Source organism: Cryptotermes secundus, unplaced genomic scaffold (genome assembly GCF_002891405.2).
Source record: "Cryptotermes secundus unplaced genomic scaffold, Csec_1.0 scaffold56, whole genome shotgun sequence".
NCBI lineage: Eukaryota > Metazoa > Arthropoda > Insecta > Blattodea > Kalotermitidae > Cryptotermes > Cryptotermes secundus.
Window position 1 is genome coordinate 1 of NW_019744407.1, and position 21,976 is coordinate 21,976.

At 38.0% G+C, this 21,976-nt stretch overlaps 1 protein-coding gene across 1 annotated transcript in view; it reads left to right on the forward strand.

Annotated features, from left to right (window-relative positions):
• Positions 1-1,870: 1,870 nt before the first annotated feature.
• LOC111874660 (rho guanine nucleotide exchange factor 4) overlaps positions 1,871-21,976 on the forward strand; it is a gene marked incomplete at its 5' end in the record, with an annotated part of 33,540 nt that continues 13,434 nt past the window's right edge. The window contains 7 exon segments of the mRNA XM_023870353.2: positions 1,871-2,070; positions 4,645-4,897; positions 6,072-6,251; positions 9,785-9,976; positions 12,926-13,105; positions 14,133-14,354; positions 21,207-21,347. Coding sequence (XP_023726121.2) covers positions 1,871-2,070; positions 4,645-4,897; positions 6,072-6,251; positions 9,785-9,976; positions 12,926-13,105; positions 14,133-14,354; positions 21,207-21,347 — 1,368 coding nt within the window.

Sequence of the window (21,976 nt, forward strand, 5' to 3'; positions counted from 1 at the left end):
AAAATTATGAATTTCAGAATTTTGTCTAAACAATGATTTATTGGTTTTATATTTCTGTTTCCCACATAACCTCAAATGAGGGTTATGATTTAATACCTTTATTCTCCCAGCTGTCTGACTAAATAAATGGGATTACAATGAGACAGTACATCAGCTACTAATAGACTCGACGAGAGCCTATGATTCAGTTATGACAGAAATATTATACAGTATTCCCATAGAGTTTTGGGCACCCATGAAACTAGTTAGCCTGATTAAAATGTGCTTAAATGAAACCTGTAGTAAAGTACATTTAGGTAAACATTATCTGATACAGTTCCTGTCCACCACTGTTATCAGCTTCATAAAGAATTGTATCCAATATCGCTGTCTCAACGTTAAGTCCATACATAGATGAAATTATTGTGGATCATCAGTGTGGGTTTCTTTGGAACAGATCAACTACTAATCAGGTTTTTTGCATTCGTCAGATACTGGAGAAAGATTGGGAGAGTAATGAGATAGTACATCATCTGTTCATAGACTTCAAGAAAACCTATGATTCAGTTAGAAGGGAAGTATTGTACAGTATTTTCATATAGTTAGGGTTACCTGTGATACTGGTTAGGCTGGTTAAAATGTGTTTAAATAAAACCTATAGTAAAGTCTGTATAGGCAAACATTTGTCTGTATCCTATCCAAAATGGTCTAAATCAAGGAGATGCTTTATCACTACTGTTTTTCAACTTTGTTTTAAAATATGCCATTAAGAAGGTTCAGGAAAAGCAGGTGGGACTGAAATTAAATGGGAAATAATATAGATACCATAAATAAAAACAGAGAAACTCTAATTGATTCCAGTAAGGAGGTCGGTCTAGAAGTAAATGTAGAGAAAAAGAGAATGCAAGGCAAAATCATAACATGATGATAGCTAATAGATCCTTTGAAACTGTGGTGGAGTTAAAATATTTTGGAATGACTGTAAGAAACAAAAATTTGATTCAGGGGGGAATTAAGAGGAGGTTGAATTTGAGTAGTGCTTGCCACCATTCAGCCCAGAACCTTTTGTCTTGTCATCTGCTGTCTAAAAGCATGAAAATTATAATATACAAAACTACAGTGTTGCCTGTGGTTTTGTACAGTTATGAAAGTTTGTCTTCTACGTTAAGGGTGGAACATAAACTGAGGGTGTTCGAGAACAGAGTGCTGAGGAGAATATTTGGACTGAAGAGGGGTGAAGTGGTAGGAGATTTGAGAAAACTGCATAATGAGGAGCTTCATAACTTGTAGTCTTTGCCAAGTATGATTAGAAAGATCAAGTCAAGGAGCATGAGATGGGCAAGACATGTAGCTTGAAGGGAGAGAAGAGGGATGAAAGTAGGATTGTGTTGGGGAAAACCAAAAGAATGGGACCATTAGGAAGACCTAGACATAGGGGGGAGAGTAATATTGAAGTGGGTCTTAAGAGATAAGATGGAGTAGTATTGACTGGATTGATCTGACTTGGGATAGGGACCAGTGAAGGGCTGTTGTGAATACAGTAATGAAACTGTGGGTTCCATAAAATGTTGGGAATTTCTTGAGTAGCTAATTGACTGGCAGCTTCTCAAGAAGGGCTCAGCTCCATGGAGTTATTTATCATTTTTAATTAGATGTATGGTGATGGTGACACAGTGAAAATTTTCCAGATGAACTTAAAATGTTAGTACCGATCCTTTCAAAACTGAGAATTTATATTAGTGATTCCTATGCAAAAAGTTTCTGTGGCCACATTCATGAATGAAATGTTTCCTCAAGACCCAGGCTGTTGTTTTTGACTTCAGATTTCATAGTTATTTTCACATTTTCACCTTTAAAAATCAACCACCAAAATTTTTAACAATTATTTCAGGCTGATCTACAGACCCGTGCACAGAATCGTCATCAGCAAGTGAGGAGAACCCATTCAGACCTGGGTGGCCAGAGACTATTCAATTGGGACTTGCGTAACATATACCGACGCATGTACTCCACGCCCTCACCTATCAAGATGCGCCCTCCACGCTCTAGCCCACCACACCCTACTATCACTGATGCAGTTACTCTAAGAAGGTTAGTAGTTTTCCTTTAATTTCTGATTCTGTCACAACAAAAATACTTAAAAAAATATATAAGTTCTGTTATGTTTCCGTACAGGCCACTCTTGCAGTTAGTTTCATATTTCGTTTGAAAAACTAATTTTGATGAAAAAGTTCCAGTTGCAGCAGGATGAATTTATATACTGGAATGAAATGTGGATCACTGAGTAATTTGATACTTTCATACCCTCAATTGGGCACAGATTAACACTCACAGAAACCACTTCTACTACAGTGCTGGACATACGAGTAGTATGACAATCTCAACTTTCTGAAACTCAAGAAAAGAAACTGAATTTAGTGGTGGTGTCTGTCATGTGTTCATATACATTAATTTAAAAGGATTCTTTTATTGGATACAACTTGATAATTTGAAAGTGATATTACAATCTACAGGATAACATGAAATGATCTAGTATTTGAGTTAGTATTAATTATTCAACCATGCAATGACCGATGTTTTCTAATGTGGTAACACCTACAGTAGTTCATAGAGATTAGTTCTTACTCTTCCAGAGCTCGCTGTTCCTGCTCATGCACCAATTCGCACAGGATGGCTGACAAAGGAAGACTGTCTGTAGAACAGCTTATAAAGACAGTATTGTTCTTTGCTGAAACAAGAAGTGTTGTGGTCACACAGAGGTAGTTTCATGCCCATTTTCAAACACGATGGGCACCTTCATTCATAAACTTTATAACCAGTTTAATAATGATGGTTCAGTGTTGGAGAGGATATGACACCAGCCTTCATCTGTGTGTTCTCCAGAGAACGTTGATGCTATCCGAGTGGCACTGCAAACAAGCCTCAGTGAATCCACAAGGAAGGCCGCAGCAGAACTAGGGATATCCAGACAAATGGTGGAACAAATATTGAAAAGTGATTTGAATTTGTATCTGTACAAAATGGCAGTGTTGCCTAAACTTAAAAATCAAAACAAGCATCAAAGAATGGCATTTGCAGAATGGGTTCAGAATAATGAGGCATCGTTCAACAATATTTGGTTTTCTGATGAGGCACACTTCCACTTGGATGGTGTGGTTAATAAAAAGAATGCATGATTTTGGCCTCAGAGAACCCACGTGTGATTCATTAGAAGGTGCATCGTGCACTGAGAATTAAGGTGTGGGACACCATCTTAAGTCATGGACTGCTAGGGCCAATTTCTTTGAAGAGACAATGAATAATGAGCGCTATTTAAGCACGTGCAATACTTTTCTGCCTCATCTTCTTGCTACAGGGTTGCTGTTACGAACTCAGTGGTTCGTGTAGGATGGAGCCAGGATGCCCTCTGTGAGTGTTGTTTTGGTCTTTCTACATGTCACTCTCGACTCGCATGGCATCTCAAACCGATTTTCTGATCGTTTTCCTTTTGAAAAGAACTGGCCCCCGAATAGTCCCAATTTAAACCCATGTGACTACTTTCTTTGGGAATTCCTTAAGGAAAAGATTTTTCCAAAAAAGTCACAAACAGTAATGGAGTTGAGAGCAGTAATCATTCAGGCCTGCAGTGAGATAACTTAGGATATTCACCATCGAGTAGTCAACATCACAGTTGGTGTTGAAGAATTTGCCAGATGTAATGGTGGTCATATTGATCACTTGATTCACAGAGGATAAATCTCCATGCAAATGTCTTTCTTTTTGTATGTTAGTAATTGTAATTGAAATAAAGATTTCATTAATAGATCAAATACTGGATCATTTCATGCACCACTCTGTAATTTCAGACTTCAGAATTCTCAAACTGAATAAGATAGGATTTTAAACCCAGGGAGTTGATTTCTGTGATCCTGCTTAATTAGATATCTACTTTATTGAAAAAAAAGGATATATATATTTTGCTGAGCTGGTTGTTGTAGTTATATAGCTTGTATAGATTTCTCTTCAGGAGGTTGGTTCAAACCTGGTCTGTTAGCTCTGCTGACAGAATTTTTGTAATTTCTTCAGTCCTGGCAAATGTCATGCTGGTTCCTTAAAACAAGCCATATCTCCACTCCCCTATACACCTTCAGAGCATTGCTTTTAATGAATTAAGTGGAGGGATCACTTCATTTATTATAGTATATCTTTAGAACTCATTGACTCCTGATTGCTGATGAAATTTTAATGACCTTGAATGGCATGATCAGATACCCTCCCAGAGTTAATGTTTATAAAGAGCTCAGAGCAAGATAGCATACTGGAAGTCTGCACAGAACAATGAACATAATTCCCATTGACACAACTGCTATAGTTTGGTTTGCTGAAAATAAAGGATTACTTTAGTAAATGATATTGTACTGCATATACACCATTGCAAAAGTGCACAACTAATAGGCTTTAATGAAGCTTTACATAAGAATCAATATAAGACGCACATTTTACACATTTACTCCCATTGAAAATTTGAGGTGCTTTTTAAATTTGAGGAATGTGCATCTTTCTAATTTTTCCCTAAAACCCACATTAAAGAAATGGATGCATCTTATATTTGAAGTAATACAATAGTAATCAGGCATCATTCTTTTATGCAGAATTTTTGGATATTTTTATGCCTTTCAATTCCAGTTCTAAGCGAAGATCAAGACGTCCCCAACTACGAAGGTCCATCAGTCAACCACTTGGACTAAATGAACTGTCGCCTCTGATGCGTCGAAAGCCAGGTAGTGGTACGCCATTAGTTCAGCGAACATCCAACACAGTACTCAGTGAGGATGAACATGATGGCCGAGGTGGAATGGGCACATCTGATGATGACATGATGTCTGACTCAGAGTCATCTATTGCCTCACTCACTGATAGGAAGAAGTCATTTGAACAGGTATGTGACAAAGTGGTCGAATTGTATGTGTTTATTGAAGCTTGTTTAACATGTGAAGAAAGAACCTATTAACTTCCATGTGTGGGTTGATGTATTTTACAGCTCTCGCAATAATCGTTGTTATCTTTTTTATATTTAGCTTTTAATCATATATGTTGACCTTTAGTGCTTAAAATATATTCTTCGCAATGACATATCTGTAGAATGTCCATTCATGAATGCTCAGATTGTAGAAACTTGAATTCACTAACCTTGCTAATAGAACTTAAAGCTCCAGCATCACTAAGACTGAAGTTGCCGATGGGACCCAAACCTCACCCACTTCGGTCTAATTGAAAACCTCATAGTTTGGGTCTGTAAAATGCTTATTAATGTTATCCTTCTGTGTCCTTCTTTGTATATACCGTATTTACGCATGTATAGGCCGCACATTTTTTGCCAAAAATTCAAGAGGAAAACTGGGGTGCGGCTTATATTCAAAATATTCGGAATCACACTTCATTTAAAAAAAATTAAACTTTGCCAAATTTTGGAATAATTTCTACTCCTGAAATAATATTCCAAGAAAATTATTTTTTCTATAATTTGTGTCTGAAAATTGTGCTGCGGCCTATACACGCACGCGGCCTATACATGCGTAAATNACTTTATTTTCAGATGTTTGCAATTTTTATTCTTCTGACAGAGAAATGGGTTCCATTACATAGCCATATAAAACAGCACAAGATGATTGTCTTATGCATCTTAATCTTTAATGTGTTAAATAGACAAATATTTTCAGTTTTTGAACATTTTTTGAACTTGAACTTCTTTTATTATCTTAAAGCAGCTTCTCCTGCACTCCTTTTAGTTCACTCTTTGTTTTCATCAGATAAACCGTGAAGTGACATAGCCTTATAAGTTCTTACATTCAGGCACAAGAAATTGTAAAGGAAAGCTCAGATTCCCTAAACTACTGATGTTGTGTATTGTATGTGAAATAACAAGCAGCAGCGCATAATATTAACTGCCTTAACTAAAATCCCATATCTCCCCAAAACAATATGTTCTCTATTATCATGTGTTCTGCTAGCATTTAAGTAATATTATCACTCACTGATAATGATATAGGAGCATTATTGTCTCAAATTGACTTAGAAAATGTCATCTGCCGTTTTGTTATGTTGGTGAACAGGCAATGGATGAAGATATGACAATTCTGGCAGAAGCAGTATGGGATCATGTTGCCATGGAGCCCGAAGAGTTGGCATTCCGTGCCGGCGATGTCATTGAGGTGCTTGATACAATGGACCGAGATTGGTGGTGGGGATCAAGAAATGAAGATAGTGGCTGGTTTCCTGCAGCATTCGTTAGGGTAAGTCAGTAGAATGTCTAGTAACCTGTCTGAGTAACCAAGAGATGTGCCTTACTTGCTTTTGCATGATAATTCTGGAAGAGAAATATGCTGTGTATGTCTTATTATATGGATGCTGCGTTTCTGTCTTTCAATGCAACTTTCCTACAGAGGATATAAATTTCCTTTGAAATCGGTGTTTGTAAATACAGCAAATTCTCCATAACTTGGCATGTATGAGGATTGGGGTGTGCTGGTTACAGGAGAGAAGCTGATACAGAAGAAACTCAGTAAAAAGTCAAAAGAACACATTTTCACTTTAATACTTGCATGGGAGTATGAGTATTCCTAGGCAGCATAGTGGAATAATGGAAGAAAGATTTTGGTTACATATACTGTAACAAGATGACAAATTCAACTAGCCCCACAGTAATGCCACCTGCATGAGAAATGGCAATGAATAGTACTGCTAGTGGGGGCTGGGAGAACTATCATTTGTTGAATGAACACATAAAAAATAAAAAAAAAAAGTTAAGGTTTCCCTGTAACAGGCTGTGGAGGCCCATAGGGTTGTGAGATGCTGAGGTTCCCACATTTTCTAGATGGCAGCAAGGTTGTCAGCCTTACGCACCAGCTGCCCCGTACCCCCAAGAATATTTCAAGAATATTCCTGGTACTCATTTCTGTTAGAGGCTGAGTTTATCCCAGGGCCATATTGAGGCTGGAAGGATTGGGTCAATTGAAAAGAATCCAGTGACCTTGTTGGGAATCGTGGACCCAGCGTGACGCGATAACACATGCATTGCCAGTAAACACTGCGCCGCTCTGATATAACGGTAGATGTGCTACTGGAGGCGACGTTTCCCACTTGCCTGATGTATATATATATATATATATCGGCTGTGGCAGTGGTGTTGACAGAAGCCAGTGGAAGCCGACAGTGGCAGTGGTGCTGACAGAAGCCAGTGGTTAGCCAGCACAGACAGTTCGACAGTTCCACAGTTTGACATTCTAGTGAAGTAGTTAACATGAAAGGACTGTGACACGACTTGTTCAACATTTTGTGTTATAGTTACGTTGAATAGTAGTTACAGCGTTGAGTAATAAAGTGACATTACAAGAATATGCCTCAAGGTCATGTTTCACAACATTTTTGGTGCCGAAACCTGGTAGATGAAGGATTGCAGTAGATTGTCTCACGACACATTTAGACGTCAAGACTTCAAGAGAAAGGAGAAAACAAACACCCACGGTCACTGACTTCAACTTGGCTCTGTCAATATTTCTGACTTCTGACTTTCAACAGACCCCATACAGATGATCAATTAGCTTGTGAGATCATACTTGGAGATACCCTCACAACTCGACATGGCGGATAGGAAACTCCAAAGGCTAAAGAGGAAGCACTCCACGGCAAGGGTGAAAGCAACAAGGTTCAGTACCTTTATAATTGAATTGCTGTTTGAAGCAGGTAGCTGAGGCCGGATACATTTCAGGAACCCAGAGGAAGGAGAAAATCTGCCATTGGAAGATGTTAATCAAAAGACTGGTGAAGACACAACAAACTGAGAAGACTTTACGCGTGCTGTAGTCAGTGATCTTTGGAGTGTGTAACTCAGTGAGACTGTCGTAGTTATTTGTAGTTACGTTCTATAAGTATTCACTAAATCCAACTACCAATCCAAACCCTGTATATAGTCACTCGTACACTACACTTTGAACAAGTAATCCAGCTACTGCTATTGGAAAACTTCTCTGCAGCTTCTGCTGTCAGAGTCCACCATTCTCATCCATATTACTGAGTTAATACAGTTAAAGGAGTGATCCACTCTGTTTTTTTGTGCAGATTTTTCCTATTCTTTCACATATATTTTAGAACCTATGCAATTTTGTATTAACATAAACCTTTCATTAGGTGATTGATATTATCTGTCTGTCCATTGATTATCATTTTGACTTCTATTGGGATGTTTTTTTTTTTATTACAAATCCTAATATTTTTGTCTTGCTTGAAGATATTTTTGTGTTATATTCCTGGAGATTTACATTACTTTGTATATAGCTCTGTGTATGTTGTCCTCAGTATTTTGCATGATTATCTAGTCATCAGCAAGGATTAGGCGTTTAATGTGGTGTCATTTGTATAACATTTATGTTTAGATTTAATATTCTCTTTATATAATAAATTGGTAATAGTACTGTGTGAGATCTTGAATGAAAATACACTGGCTACAGGTGGATCTAATAACAGTAGTCTGTCTGTCTCATCACTTGTCATTTTCATGAGAAATGCTTATTTAGAACTTCTTGAACTTGCATTTTATATTTTATAAATTTCGGGTGTTATGATTGGATTGTAAATACATGAATCAGAGCTCCCAGTAAATAAATAAATAAACAGATAGTGTCACCCCTCTTCCTTTGTTGTTCTGCCCCTTACGTTCGGCACCACTTGTGACTGCCTTTTGCCTGACTTTTCGTCACTTATTAGTTCTTTACCTCTAGCCCTTCCTATCCCTGTGCCGCGGCTCACCTGCACCTCATGTCTGGACACCTCCACTGGAGTTACTGCCCTCCTTCCTCTTCTCATGGACGGCGAGAAGTTAGGTGGGAAGGGAGGAGAATTGTGGTTGTTGGTGCTGATAGGCGAGAGTTTGTTCCTGTACTACCATTAGGTGTCCCGCAAGTAGGGAAAGATGGGAGTATCTGGGTTATGAACTGTAATGGGTAGAGATGAATTCTTATCCCAGGGTCTTATGAGCCTGGCTCAGGCAGGGCAGGAAGATTCTTACACAACAGTCACATAGACCACTTCAGACTTTTGCACTTAGTAATTATTTACTTAGCTTCAGCTCACTGAACACAACATACTCTATTAGTAACACTTATTTGGATTTTAACTTATAATACTTTTACTGAAGGGACGTAGTTGTATTTTGTGTCTGACTTGACCGAAAGTTGAATGAAGACTCCTTGAGGTGGAATGCCCTCTCTCTGAATCCTGAGGTCCACAAACCACAGACTCCAAGAGAAATCCACTCCTCCAACCTGTGCCATTGGTTTAGTTTTCAAACTAGGAGGTTCCCTAAATTTGTGAATTTCCAATCATGTTGCTCTGCTATGTGATTCTGGCAGTTGCTGACCTGATGCTAAGGCTGACAACGACTTGATGCATTAAGTTCAGGGATGAGGCTCCGGCCCTCCCACTTCTAAGTTATAACTGTTCCAAGCTGTGAGCTCTCAAATTCTCAAAGACTTTCCGACTTTCCTGAAACTGCCAGAATTCCAGGAAATGTACCAGATGTTACTTCCTGTCCACATAGCAAAACTTGAACTATGTCACTTCTGCGTGTAAAAGTTGGCTATCTGCTGGATATCTCTGTTTGTATTTTTGTGATATTAACTTAATATAAACTTAATTAGTACAAAATAGTCCACCAAATTATGATGAACAGCTGCATCAGATAAAACTACAATAGATAAGACAGTGAAGTATGAGATGATGTTAATATTAAAGTTGGTATGTATAATTGACAAGGAAGTTGTTTCTACAGCTGCGGGTGAGTCAGGAAGACACAGTAGAAGACTGTTTGGCAGCCATGGCCTCAGGCTCAACTCCAAGTACGCAGTTAAGGCGACGAACTAGTGTGTCTCTGCTAAGTAATGATCAGGTGCGCTCCAGTGTGGTGCGTGAGCTTATCAACACAGAACGTGACTTCGTTAAGATTCTTCGTGATGTTGCTGAGGTAATACAGTTTCTGATATAAAAACTACTTGTATATTGATATATGTCTGTGTGAAACATCAAATGAAGCAGTTATACATTACTAAACAAATATTAACCACTTGGAACCTAATGTTGGGTGTAGCTTGTTGTGGGAACAAGGTGTTGCAGTACATAACATTAAGACAGACTTGTCTCTGGTTTCAAACCAAAACTTACAGTGTAGTTAAGGAATCTCATATAGACGGCCGCACCGATCAAAGTCTAGGTGCTTTTAATTACTCTGAACAAAATACATATTTACTATAAAAGAGTGTGAATTCTAACACCCATGCACCAGCTGTTTTCAAGCTCTGAGAATCAAGGCATCCATCTTAAATACAATTGTTTGTCTCCACCCTGTGCTCAGGAAAGAAATCTTCACAGGATTAAAAAGCATTCACCATTGGTGATGTGAATATTTGTGCTCGTTTTTAACTTCTGACTGTGTGTGTCTGTCCCTGTGTACCCCTTCCCCTCAGCTTTCGAATGCCTGAACCAATTTTTATGAAACATGGTATGTATGTCATGGCACCTGACTCCATCTCAGCAGTCTGCTTCATAAATCCCTCATATCAGATTTTATGTGTGTATGTGTGTTTTTCCCCTATTATTACTAGTCAATGGCTTGGTAAACATGTTCCTGCAGCAACGAATACATGAAACAGTAGAAGAATTGTTGGACACATCATTTTCTATGTGGTCCATGTCATACCCAAAGAAAGTGAGCAATTAGTTCTTCCCAGAACTTCTTACTATAAAAGACTCTTTCTCATCATAAAACCTGAGATTCAGTCCTGGGTGACTTCATGTCAGATTCATGGTTGATGAAATACTGGAACATGTTTCTCTTCAAGTTTCTTTGGCCTTCCTCTGCTAATCATGATTTCATCATTGCTCCACACTCATCTGTTTCCTCCCTGTGAGATTTGCAATAGCCCTGACCAGGCAGCACATTATCACTTCCATATCTTTATGTCTGGGGCATCATCTCTGACCTGGAACTTGGCTGCAAAGTAAGGGAGTTAGTTATTTCTTCAGTATTCATATAAGTTAATAAGTAAATTATAAAATAATCAATTCACATGTTTTCTCCTGGATTATGACAGATAATATTCAGCCTACATTATTCAGAGATCTATAACCATGCAACATTTCTAGACTCTTTATTGTTTTCACGCATCAGAGGTTCACTTGAGCGCCATGTTGGCATTGATGACAGGAAGTAGCACATTATTAGGATACTGTGGTTTGCATTGACATGACATTCATACAAACTTTCACATGAATCAGGCATTTAATTGCTGTTATTGATAATTATAATTCAGTCAGAGGACCGCTAGGCATAGAGGCTGATGCAGACATGCAACTAATTAATAGGATTCCAAATAAAGTGAACTCCTATTCTGGATCCTAGAAACAGAGCACACTTAATGTATTTCAGTGTTTTAAAAAGTGTGTTATGTTCACAATTGTACTCATACTGCCATCTGAATTATCCTGATGAGTGTTATATCTTGTGGAAGATCCACTGAGACCTCTGGTATGGTGGTTTTTATTCTCATCAAATGTTTGGAGTAGAATCTGCTTACTTTCCAATGAAGATGTAACAATTTTCATCATTAGATGAAGACACATTCTCAGTACAACATAACTGTATGTCAAGTGTGGGTAGTGGAAATGGATGTATGTTCCTTCTTATTCAGTTGGAAGATCTATGAAGACACATAATTAGAACTACAAAAGAAGATTGTGTAATCAGAGGCTGTCACCCCAGTCATGGTTATGTGAAAACTGTTGCTCTAGATAAGGACGTACTAATTACAAATTCAGCTCTATGCGAGTCAGTATAGTGATAGGCCATGGGTAGGATGGCTGGGGTTTGGTTTCCAGCAGAGGAAAGATTTTTGTCTTCTCCATGGTGTCCAGACTGGCTCTGGGGCCCACCCAGCCTCCTGTCCAATGGGCATGTGGGGTCTCTTTCCCCAGAACTAAAACAGCTGGTGCATGAAGCTGACCACTTATCTCCATCTGATGCTGAGATCAAGAAGGGTGGAACGATACCCGCACCCCCCCCCCCATATACAAGGTTTGGAACTTTAATAGTGGCAACTATTTATTTACAACTGATACAAAATAGATGCATGTTTCAAAGTTTTACTGCCCTTCAGTGTAGTCACCAGCATTGTGTACAACCCGATGCCAGCGAAGTGGAAGTCATTGGATACCTTTAGCAGCGCCTGTTGTGTTGATAGTTCGAATGGAGCGGTCTGCTGCCTGAAGAATCTCTGGAACAGTTCTGAAGTGAATGCCATGAAGTGGTTCCTTCATTTTAGGAATTAAGTCGAAGTCACAAGGGCTTAAGTCCAGGGAGTATGGTGGATGGTTGCAAGCCTCTTGAAGACCTTGATGACACTGTCGTGCTGTACAGCCTCTGGCACATTCAATCTTTATCTGACTCCATTGTTCCTGTTTTGAAAACATTGTGAGAACACTACATTAGACCACCAGCTAACACAAGGCTCTGTTCTTCTCGTCACTGCGCATGCACATGTTGTGGGAAGTGAGAGTCCATTCGCTCTGAGGTAAGGTAGGTATGTAACTAACGTGTGGTATAAGCGACATTATTTGGTTCCATTGCATGGCATCTCTTCAGAAGTGTTGCCACTATTAAAGTCCAACCCTCATATCTTCATGGCATAGTGCTTAATAGGGACAACTTTACCTGCTTGTTCTCAGCACTCTTACCCTGAGCATATCATGAATAAAGTACAAGGAACATGCAAGCATTTACAGGAAACTACACATAAAATAATCATACAGAAACAAGGACTGATGTTTGAGTGATTACTTTTTTTACTTGTGAGGTGGCAAAGAGTCTGTAAGATCTAGATTGCCTGCAGATAAACTGAAAATATTTACTTTCTCATAGGGTTACTTGGCTGAATGCCGGAGGCGGACAGATATGTTCTCACCACAGCAGATTGATACCATCTTTGGCAACTTGGAGGATCTGTTGCAGTTTCAGTCAACATTCCTGCAGGATTTGGAGAGTCATGTTGAGTGGGATGCACCACATCGGAGTTGTATAGGAGAATGTTTTCTTGCTCATGTGAGTAGTAGTAGTAGTAGTAGTAGTTGTTGTTGTTGTCCCCTCCCCCTATCGACCTGGATGTGGGATAGAGGACATGGAATTATTGAGACTTCTGAAATAGAATGATATCCTGATGTAGCACATTAAATCAAGCAGTAAAGCATCTGTCTTCTGTTTGACAGATGCAGCAGTTTTCCCTCATTTTTCTTAGTCCATCCTGATGAATACCAGGATAGCTTCTTTAAGTACACCATGACCACTTCGTGCCTCTTTCTATCCAATTCACAGTGAACCTCTTCTTCCTGTCTCTTTTCATTAATTTTGGTACAGTTTGTGTCCTGTCACTAGTTGAATTGATATCCTAAATTTTCATCTACTTTTTATGAGTTTCTTACACACTGTTAAACTATTAAGCACAGGACAGCCCCATAAATCAGAGGCTGGGGTCTCCTTGCAATGATGAATTAAAATAAAATATTCCCATGACCTTGCATATTTAAGGGCATTTAAAGAATATACTGTGTATACTTAATTTCTTTGGTCTCATAACACAGTATTCATAGAGCATTTATCTTGGATGGTTAATTAATACATGAACTGCCTAAGCTCTTAAATTGTACATTGGATTAAACTGGGTCTTGTAGTTACAAGAAATCTACATATTTTCTACAGCATACCTTGTTCTGAAGTTTTAGCCGATACAAATTGCAATAAACATTTAAAAACAGTATGAGTGCCCAAAGCAAAGACATATAATAACTTTTTGCATATAAATACTAATTATTTTTTTAAGTGATGTAAATTGTTTATATAGATAATATTTGTAGTAGCATATTTTGAATTCTTAAAGATAAGGGAATACACTAGCAGATGAATTACATGAAATTATCACCTACAGGAAAGTTGCAACTTATTTAATCTTTTCATAATAATAATAATAATAATTTCATAATAAAAAGAGACTTTAATATGTTACAGTGGAATAGTCTTAACTGACAGACACATAGTCAAAGAGTAGATAATGAGTTCCTTCATACAATTTCAGCGATCTGGGTTCAAGATTTACTCTGAGTACTGTAACAGCCATCCAATGGCAACTGCTACTCTACAGGAACTGTATCAGCACAACAGCTACAGTAAATTCTTTGAAGCTTGCCGCCTGATGCGTGGGCTTATTGAGATTCCTCTTGACGGCTACCTGCTCACACCTGTTCAGCGTATCTGCAAGTATCCTCTTCAGCTGGCTGAGTTGCTCAAATATACAAAGGTATGCATATGTTGGTGAAAGCACTGTAAGAACATTTCCTGTACCTTTAGTATGTGTAGGCAAAAAACTGATTGAAATTAATAGCTTTGCACATACATAATATACATCACTTGATCTTAACCTTTAACATACGGACTTTTAAATTGCCGGCAGCCCTCTGCGGCCGGTATTTAAATCGACCTAATTAATTAACATTGCAACCTTTTAGAAAAAAATGCATATTTTCCGTTCAATGCAACATAGAAATATGAACTAAAAACAGCCTGAAAGACAATAAAATTTTCTACATATACACAAGAGAGCAATTTTTACAAACGAAAATTAACTGTGATTATTTTGTCATGAAGTGCAAAATATAATCTTTATATATGTTATGAAATTCCAAAGGATTTACCCATTGTTTTTTCTTCAACCTTGAATCATGGTGATATTGTAAATATAATCACACTATATACAATAATATTTTGTTCAGACTGTACACGAGTTTGAACTGTGTCACTTCACGGTTTACTATACACTCTGACGCACAGTCCACCTCACACAAAGCAGCATCAACTTTTTGCAATAGAAGAGCATGCTCCTGCTTTTCTTATTTAGCAAAACACATGACAACATCTTTGTTTCCCTTTGGTTAGCCAGTGTTGTGAATGTTTCACCTCCAGTCAACTCAGTTGGGCCCCAGGTAACCTTGGCCTCCCCCAAGAAACGCCACTGACCATGATATTCGCCTTGTGATATTCAGCTTTGAGACTTGGTGATATTGTAAATATAATCACACTATATACAATAATATTACTGTATGCGAGTTTGAACTGCATCACTTCACAGTCACTTCACTACGATACTCACACTGAAGCGCGTGGCACTTCTCGAAGCAGTCCACCTCACACAGAGCAAAATCACACTTTTTACAATAGAAGAGCATGCTCCTGCTTTTCTTATTTAGTGAAACACATGACGTCTTTGTTTCTCTTTGGTTGGCTAGTGTTGTGAATGTTTCACCTCCAGTCGACTCAGTTGGGCCCCAGATAACCTTGGCCTCCCCCCGAGAAATGCCACTGACCATGATATTCGCCTTGTGTGATTGAAGAATTGTCTTGGGGGAAGGGGGTTCTAGCAAAATGGAATAAATTATGTTGATTGACAAAGCAACACACTCACCTATTAGTAATACTCGCAAAATAGTGATGCAAAGTAATTATAATACTAGTCGAAAAGGGTGCCAGTCCGACACTGATACTGAAAGTCACAGTGGCAAAGATGCCTTTTACTCACAAAGTAATACTGGCTCAGTAGGTTTATACCTCTTCCAAGACGCAAAATAAAAATGATATACATATAAAGAAATATGTGACAGTCTGACGCTGATTTTCTAACTGATAAAAGAATATTAGACAATCCGACACTGACTTCCTGACTGATAATTCGCCACTGAAAACCAATCCTTGAATGCGTCACACATCCTTGAAGGCTCTGGAAGCACTCATATGCAAGCACCGATGAATATTTCCTCATCAGTTCTCGAAACAAAGCTGGGCTATATTTGGCTGACCAGGTCATAAACAGTCATATCTAAACGAAAATAGTATTGAAACCAGTACTGTGTTAAACGATTTCATTGTTCAGAGCTAAGGAATGAACCACTGACAGGACCTTACTATTTGTTTCGGTTTCAAACCCAAGGTCAAACTGTCACCACTCCCAAAGAGAGCAGTGTCCTGCCGCATATATATAACATTCGGCGTTAAAGGTTAATGTAGGGGATTTTAGGGATCACTTCTAAGAGAAGAGTAACTACCAAAGTAATTAAGTTAATGAATCAAGGCTGTTCTATCTGTGGTTTTTAATTATGTAGTATACTTATTTCTAGCTTTTTACAATGTACGATGGGGTACCCAAAAGAAACCGAACTAATTTTTTTGTGGGCAGAGCTTTTGTAGTACCACGTTTTGCCGCTATGAGCCCATAGAGATAACATTCCTGAGTCGATAAGCCGACTACTGTTGCTTCAGAAGGTAAGGACTAGTTTCGGCAGAGTTTATAGTGACAACTGTTTTGTGTGATCGTCGTTTTTGCAATGGCTGATTTTCGTGAACAGCGTGCAGCAGTTAAATTCTGCTTTTTGCTCGGGAAAAGTGGAACAGAAACTCTTGAAATGTTAAAAACGGCGTACAAGGACGATGCTATGGGGAAAACTCAAGTGTTTGAGTGGTTTTCCCATTTCAAAAATGGTGAAATGTTAATTGATGACAGACCTCGTTCTGGTCGTCCTTCCATGGCCCGAACACATGAAACTGTTGAAAACATTCGTGAAATCATCAAGGAAGATCGACGACGGACCATTAAAGAAATTGTGGAGCTGTCGGGAGTGACTTGGAGCTCAGCGGCCAGATTTGTGGCAGTCGGGTGACTGGTTTTATCCATCATGACAATGCCCCTGCTCACACAGCCCTGTCTGTACAACAATTCTTGACCAAAAATGGTATGACCCCTGTTCCTCACCCGACCTTGCCCCGTGCGACTTTTTTTTTGTTTCCTCGAATGAAAAGAGACATGAAAGTAAAAAACGACGGAGACGCTGTCAAGCATCTCAAAAGATGAATTTAGACAATGTTTTGAAAAATGGAATAAAAGACTAGACAAGTGTATTAGTGTAAGTGGAGAGTACTTTGAAGGGGATTGAAGGTTTGTGCTAAAAATTTGAATAAATAAGTTTAAAAAAAATAAGTTCGGTTTCTTTTGGGTACCCCCTCGTATGATAGGCCCTTAGATATATACTGAGACAGTAACTAGTCATGCACTAGAAGGGCATAGGTCACTAGGATCATCTAAAAATGGTATCCCCCATATATTAAGTAGAAGCTGAATATATACCTGCCAAATTTACTTATCTTTATAAGACAAAAAGCTGAAAGATAATCAGTCCATGATAGTATAGTGGCCTAGAAACTTATATGGGGAACAAAGAGTACCAAACATCTCCCCGTGATATATTACATAAATTCTGCTTTACATAAATACAGTGAAATACAGGATACTGTAACACATTAGATTAGAAATTCCGTTAACGATTACCTGGTAAAAATTTGATTAATATATTTTATAAAAGAAACTATTCTTTCACGTTTTTTTAAAAAGACTGAACCTTAGGTTATCAATTAATAATTATACCACATGGTTCAGTGACATGTAGACGTAAAATGATATGCTACATCATACCACTGTTTTCAAATTATAGTTATTTTTTAACTTATTGATAAATCTCTTATATTGTATGAATGTATAAGGGGTGGGCCTTCTCGGCCCTTGCACCGCGACCTACAGTGGTCTATTGTACTTAATCTCTTATATCAATTCCATTTTGTATAAAAACTAATCTTCTACTCTGTCTGCAGTTCTGTTATGTAATGTAATGTATATTGGTTTCCAGCTGATGATGGCCAAACAAGGCTGACATTTATAATGAAATAGACTATACCATAAAGGCCTATTTGGTATGATGTTATTAGAATAAGAACTTCACTGTTATAAACAGGCTAAATCATTATAAAAATTTGTAACACATTAGCTTTTTACTGTGAGGGACTGTTGGCCAGACACCTAACCCCAAGCTGGAGGACCATTCCACATTAGTTTTCCACAGCTCTTTATTTGGCTGTTACAGCCACACTCTAAATCCAGCAGTTGTCTCCTCCATCTCTAGCCTGAGGACATTCCAGCTGCGCATAATTTCTTCAGCATGTTCCAAGTATATACAGTATTGAAATTCGCAGTAATATTTGTTTCAAGTTAGTTTTGTAAGATGTCAACTGATACAATCTGTTGTTACAAGAGCGTTTGACAGCAATATCTTCCATATCTGAGAAGACAAGGAGACCATCCTGTATGCTTCTCCTTAAATATGATCTCTGCTTTATATTTTTTCAATTTTATTCCATGACACATGACACTTCCATTCTGCAATATTTTGCAAAGAAAGGAATTGGAGTTTTTGCAACATACAGCAGTAGCTGTGTTTCCAATTTGCCTTCTTTTGTTGGGAGTGAAATGGGCATCATCCTTTCTATATGACTCTCTTTTCATTGTTTGCATTCCTTTCTCTTCCTTTTATTTTGTGAAGTTGATCTGTGCATGTAGAAGAGTGTCAGGTACTATATGAAGATAATGATATTTATAGGAATGGAAGAAAAATTAGGATATTTGGACTTGCCAGTAACAGTTTAAATAATAAATTTTTCTTCATTAATTCATTAAGCACTATGCCATGAAGGAATATTGGGAGAGTGGATGTATAGATCCACATTTGCTTGACCTCGGCATTAGTTGGAGGTGAGTGGTCAGCTTCATGCCCCTGCCGCTTTACCCCCAGGGAAAGAGCCCCTGGTACCCATTGGTTATGAGGTTGGGTGAACCCCAGAACCAGTCTGGGCAACGTGAAGAGAAAATTCTTGACACTACCAGGACTTGAACTCCACCCCCTTGGTTGTCCAACTCATAGCCAGTCGCTATACTGGCTTGCTCTTATAATATATAATGTAAGAAAGTTGAAATTTGCAGTAAAGTACAGATCATCTTCATGAGGTCTGTTAGATAGTCCCTGAGAATAAAGATAAAATTAGACATACCTGTCTGTGTAATAATGCCTGAAGATGAAACAAGAAACTGAAGTGCTGAATATAATGATATGGCTGTTTCTTTATGTCATTGTTTAGTGTAAATTATATGTAAAGTTAATAGATGATCTCTGTTTGTGTTATTTACCTCTGATGGTACAATTTCTTACAAATCTCATTTGCCTCAGTTTTCTGTGCATTTAAGAATGCATTTTAACTTACTGGGGTTGAAATCATGGGGTACAGGAAAATACACTGGGACTGGGATTATTTCTGGAAAAATCAGCATCTGGTGAAAAAATAACATAACACTGAAGTTAGGTAGGTGAGAAGAGGACTGCAGGCTGAGACAAGAATTTGGGCAATGTTCAGAATCAAGATGAGAATGAGCATTTTCTCTTCTGGACCAGTTTTTCACTGGAGTTACAATTTATAACACTGGCTTTTTCACTCTTTTACATCAGATACTTTTTCACCATGGCCATTGAAGAGGGAGGGAGGGGGTTAGAGAGATAAACTCAAATTTTGCTGGGAAGTAGATTTGTGCCAGCATTTACAAAACTATAATTTTGCCTCTTGGGAATGTAATTTGGTTTCTCATTTTAAAGAAGGAAAATCTTCCATCATAGAAAATCTCAGAAAATTATGCTGAGAAGAAAGTTTGGACCTAAGAGGGAGAATGTAACAGGAGGCTGGAGAAGATGTCATAATGGGAGCTTCATAATTTGTACTCCTCACCAAATTAAGGGTGACATAGGTGGGATATTTAGTGCCCAATACATGAAGTTTGCTAGAAAAACCTGAGACAAAAAAGACAGATTGGTGAGTGTGGACTGGATTGATTGAGCTTGTCGTGAAATAAGACCTCGAGGCGTATTCTTGCAACGTCATTTTATTACTCAATGCCGTAACTACAATTCTACGTAACTATAACACAAAATGCTGAACAGGTTGTTTCACAGTCGCTAGTTTTTGTGTTAACAACTCTCACTAGACTGTAGAACTGTCCATCTCTCCGTGCTGGCTAACCACTGGGCTTCTGTCAACACCACTGCCCCAGCTCAGTCCTCAGCTCTGCTTGTTATACTTCAAATCGAACAAGTGGGAAATGTCCCCTCCAGCAGCACATCTACTGTTGCATCACAGTAGGGAAGTGTTTACTGTCTCGTTGCCTAGCACAGCTCCTCTACTGTTGCATCACAGTAGGGATGTGCTTATTGGCAATGCATGCGTTATCCCGTCATGCTGAGTCCACAATTCCAACCTTCAAGCGTTATGTAACAATATTTTACTTCCACCAAGACCTTACATAGCAACGACTGTTTACTCACTGTTGCTAAGCAATTGTACCTGAACTGTCACTGTAGCGTTACCATGGTAACATCGTTACTGCCTGGCAGATAACGTGCAACAACTAGTAGAGCAAACGCTATACAGTCATGGATCATAAGTCAAGGAATTAAAGGGGGAAAGAAGTCTCAATTCCTAACAGGGCTCAAGATAGGGAACTGTGATGAACTGTTGTGGACATCTGTGATGTACTTTGGGTTCTGTAAAATGTAGGGAATTTCTTGGGAAGTTGAGCAATAGTTAGCTTCTCAAGAAAGACTATTATACATATATAGGTTGTTTCCCACCATTACAGTTCCAATGGGTCACGTAGCTGGTGCGCTGCTGCACAAGGCAAAAGCAGTTGTATGGAAGTTATCAAAGTTTGGGACCTAAAAGTGAATGTTCAGTGAAGACAGATTTTTTTCTTGACTCTTATCTTGAATGTTGTAGTCTTGCACATTTCTACCAAGAATACGTGAGTTGCAAAAGCGTGTTACTCAGTCAATCTAAGATTCAGGTGAAATGTTCCTGTCAATCTCAGAGGAAAAGCCAAAATTATGTTGTGAGAGGATAGAATAATTCTGTAAGCCAACCCTTAATCTGTCCAAATGGTATATGGACCTGTTCTATAGATAATGGGTTAGTATACAGTGGGACAGTTACATGATAAAAAAAAAGAAAGGAATGAATATATATATAGTGCATTTTTTTGTTTTTTGTTAAGAATTTTTACACTTCTAAGTAATCGATATGAACATCAAGAGAATCCATCATGACAGATTTTTGGAATTTTATGAACTCTTGTTATGGGGAATTTTTTTGTATATCTTGTGTTTTTACAAATTTAGATATGCTGAAATATGAAACATAAAATCTGTTTTAAAATAAGGAAATTGATTGTTTTTAGGCTGACCATGCAGATTATGACAAAATCCGGGAGGCATTAGATGCTATGCGGAATGTTGCTGTTCTCATTAATGAACGAAAACGAAGAATGGAGAGCCTGGAGAAGCTTGCTGCTTGGCAGCAGAGGGTAGAAGGTTGGGAGGTAAGGCACCTTCAGCAATGAAAATACATTAATCACTCTCCCAACATTCAAAATCTTCTCAGTGTACATGATCAGAGTTTGATTTTTTTTTTAATGATAACAGGCACTCACCTAGGTATCTCAGTTACTTGACAACTCCATGTAAATTTACTAATATTGCTGTAGGTTGATATATTTACATTTAGTTTTACTTCGTTTTAAGAAATCGTGCCTTTCTGTTTCATCAGTGAAACTGATTTCAAATTCAGTAGGCTTTATATTTTACAGTTGTGAAATGAATGAAGAAAAGCTTACTGTTAGAACCTGTTGTAATCATAATGACACAAAGTAAACACAAAAATTTTAATATACAGTGGAACCTCGCTTAACGAGCATAATTTGTTCCAGAATCTTACTCCTAATGTGAAACACTTGTTAAGCGAAACAATTTTTCCCATATAAATTAATATAAAATACGATAATGTGTTCCATGTCAAAAAAAATACTCAAAAAATTTTATGTATAACGTTTATTCAAAGAAAATTATATATACATTGTTAAGGAGCGTGAATCATCTTCATCTTTTCTTCTATGTGGAATGAACCAACCTGGAATGCGAATTCGATTTGCAGAAAACAAAAAAAAAAAAA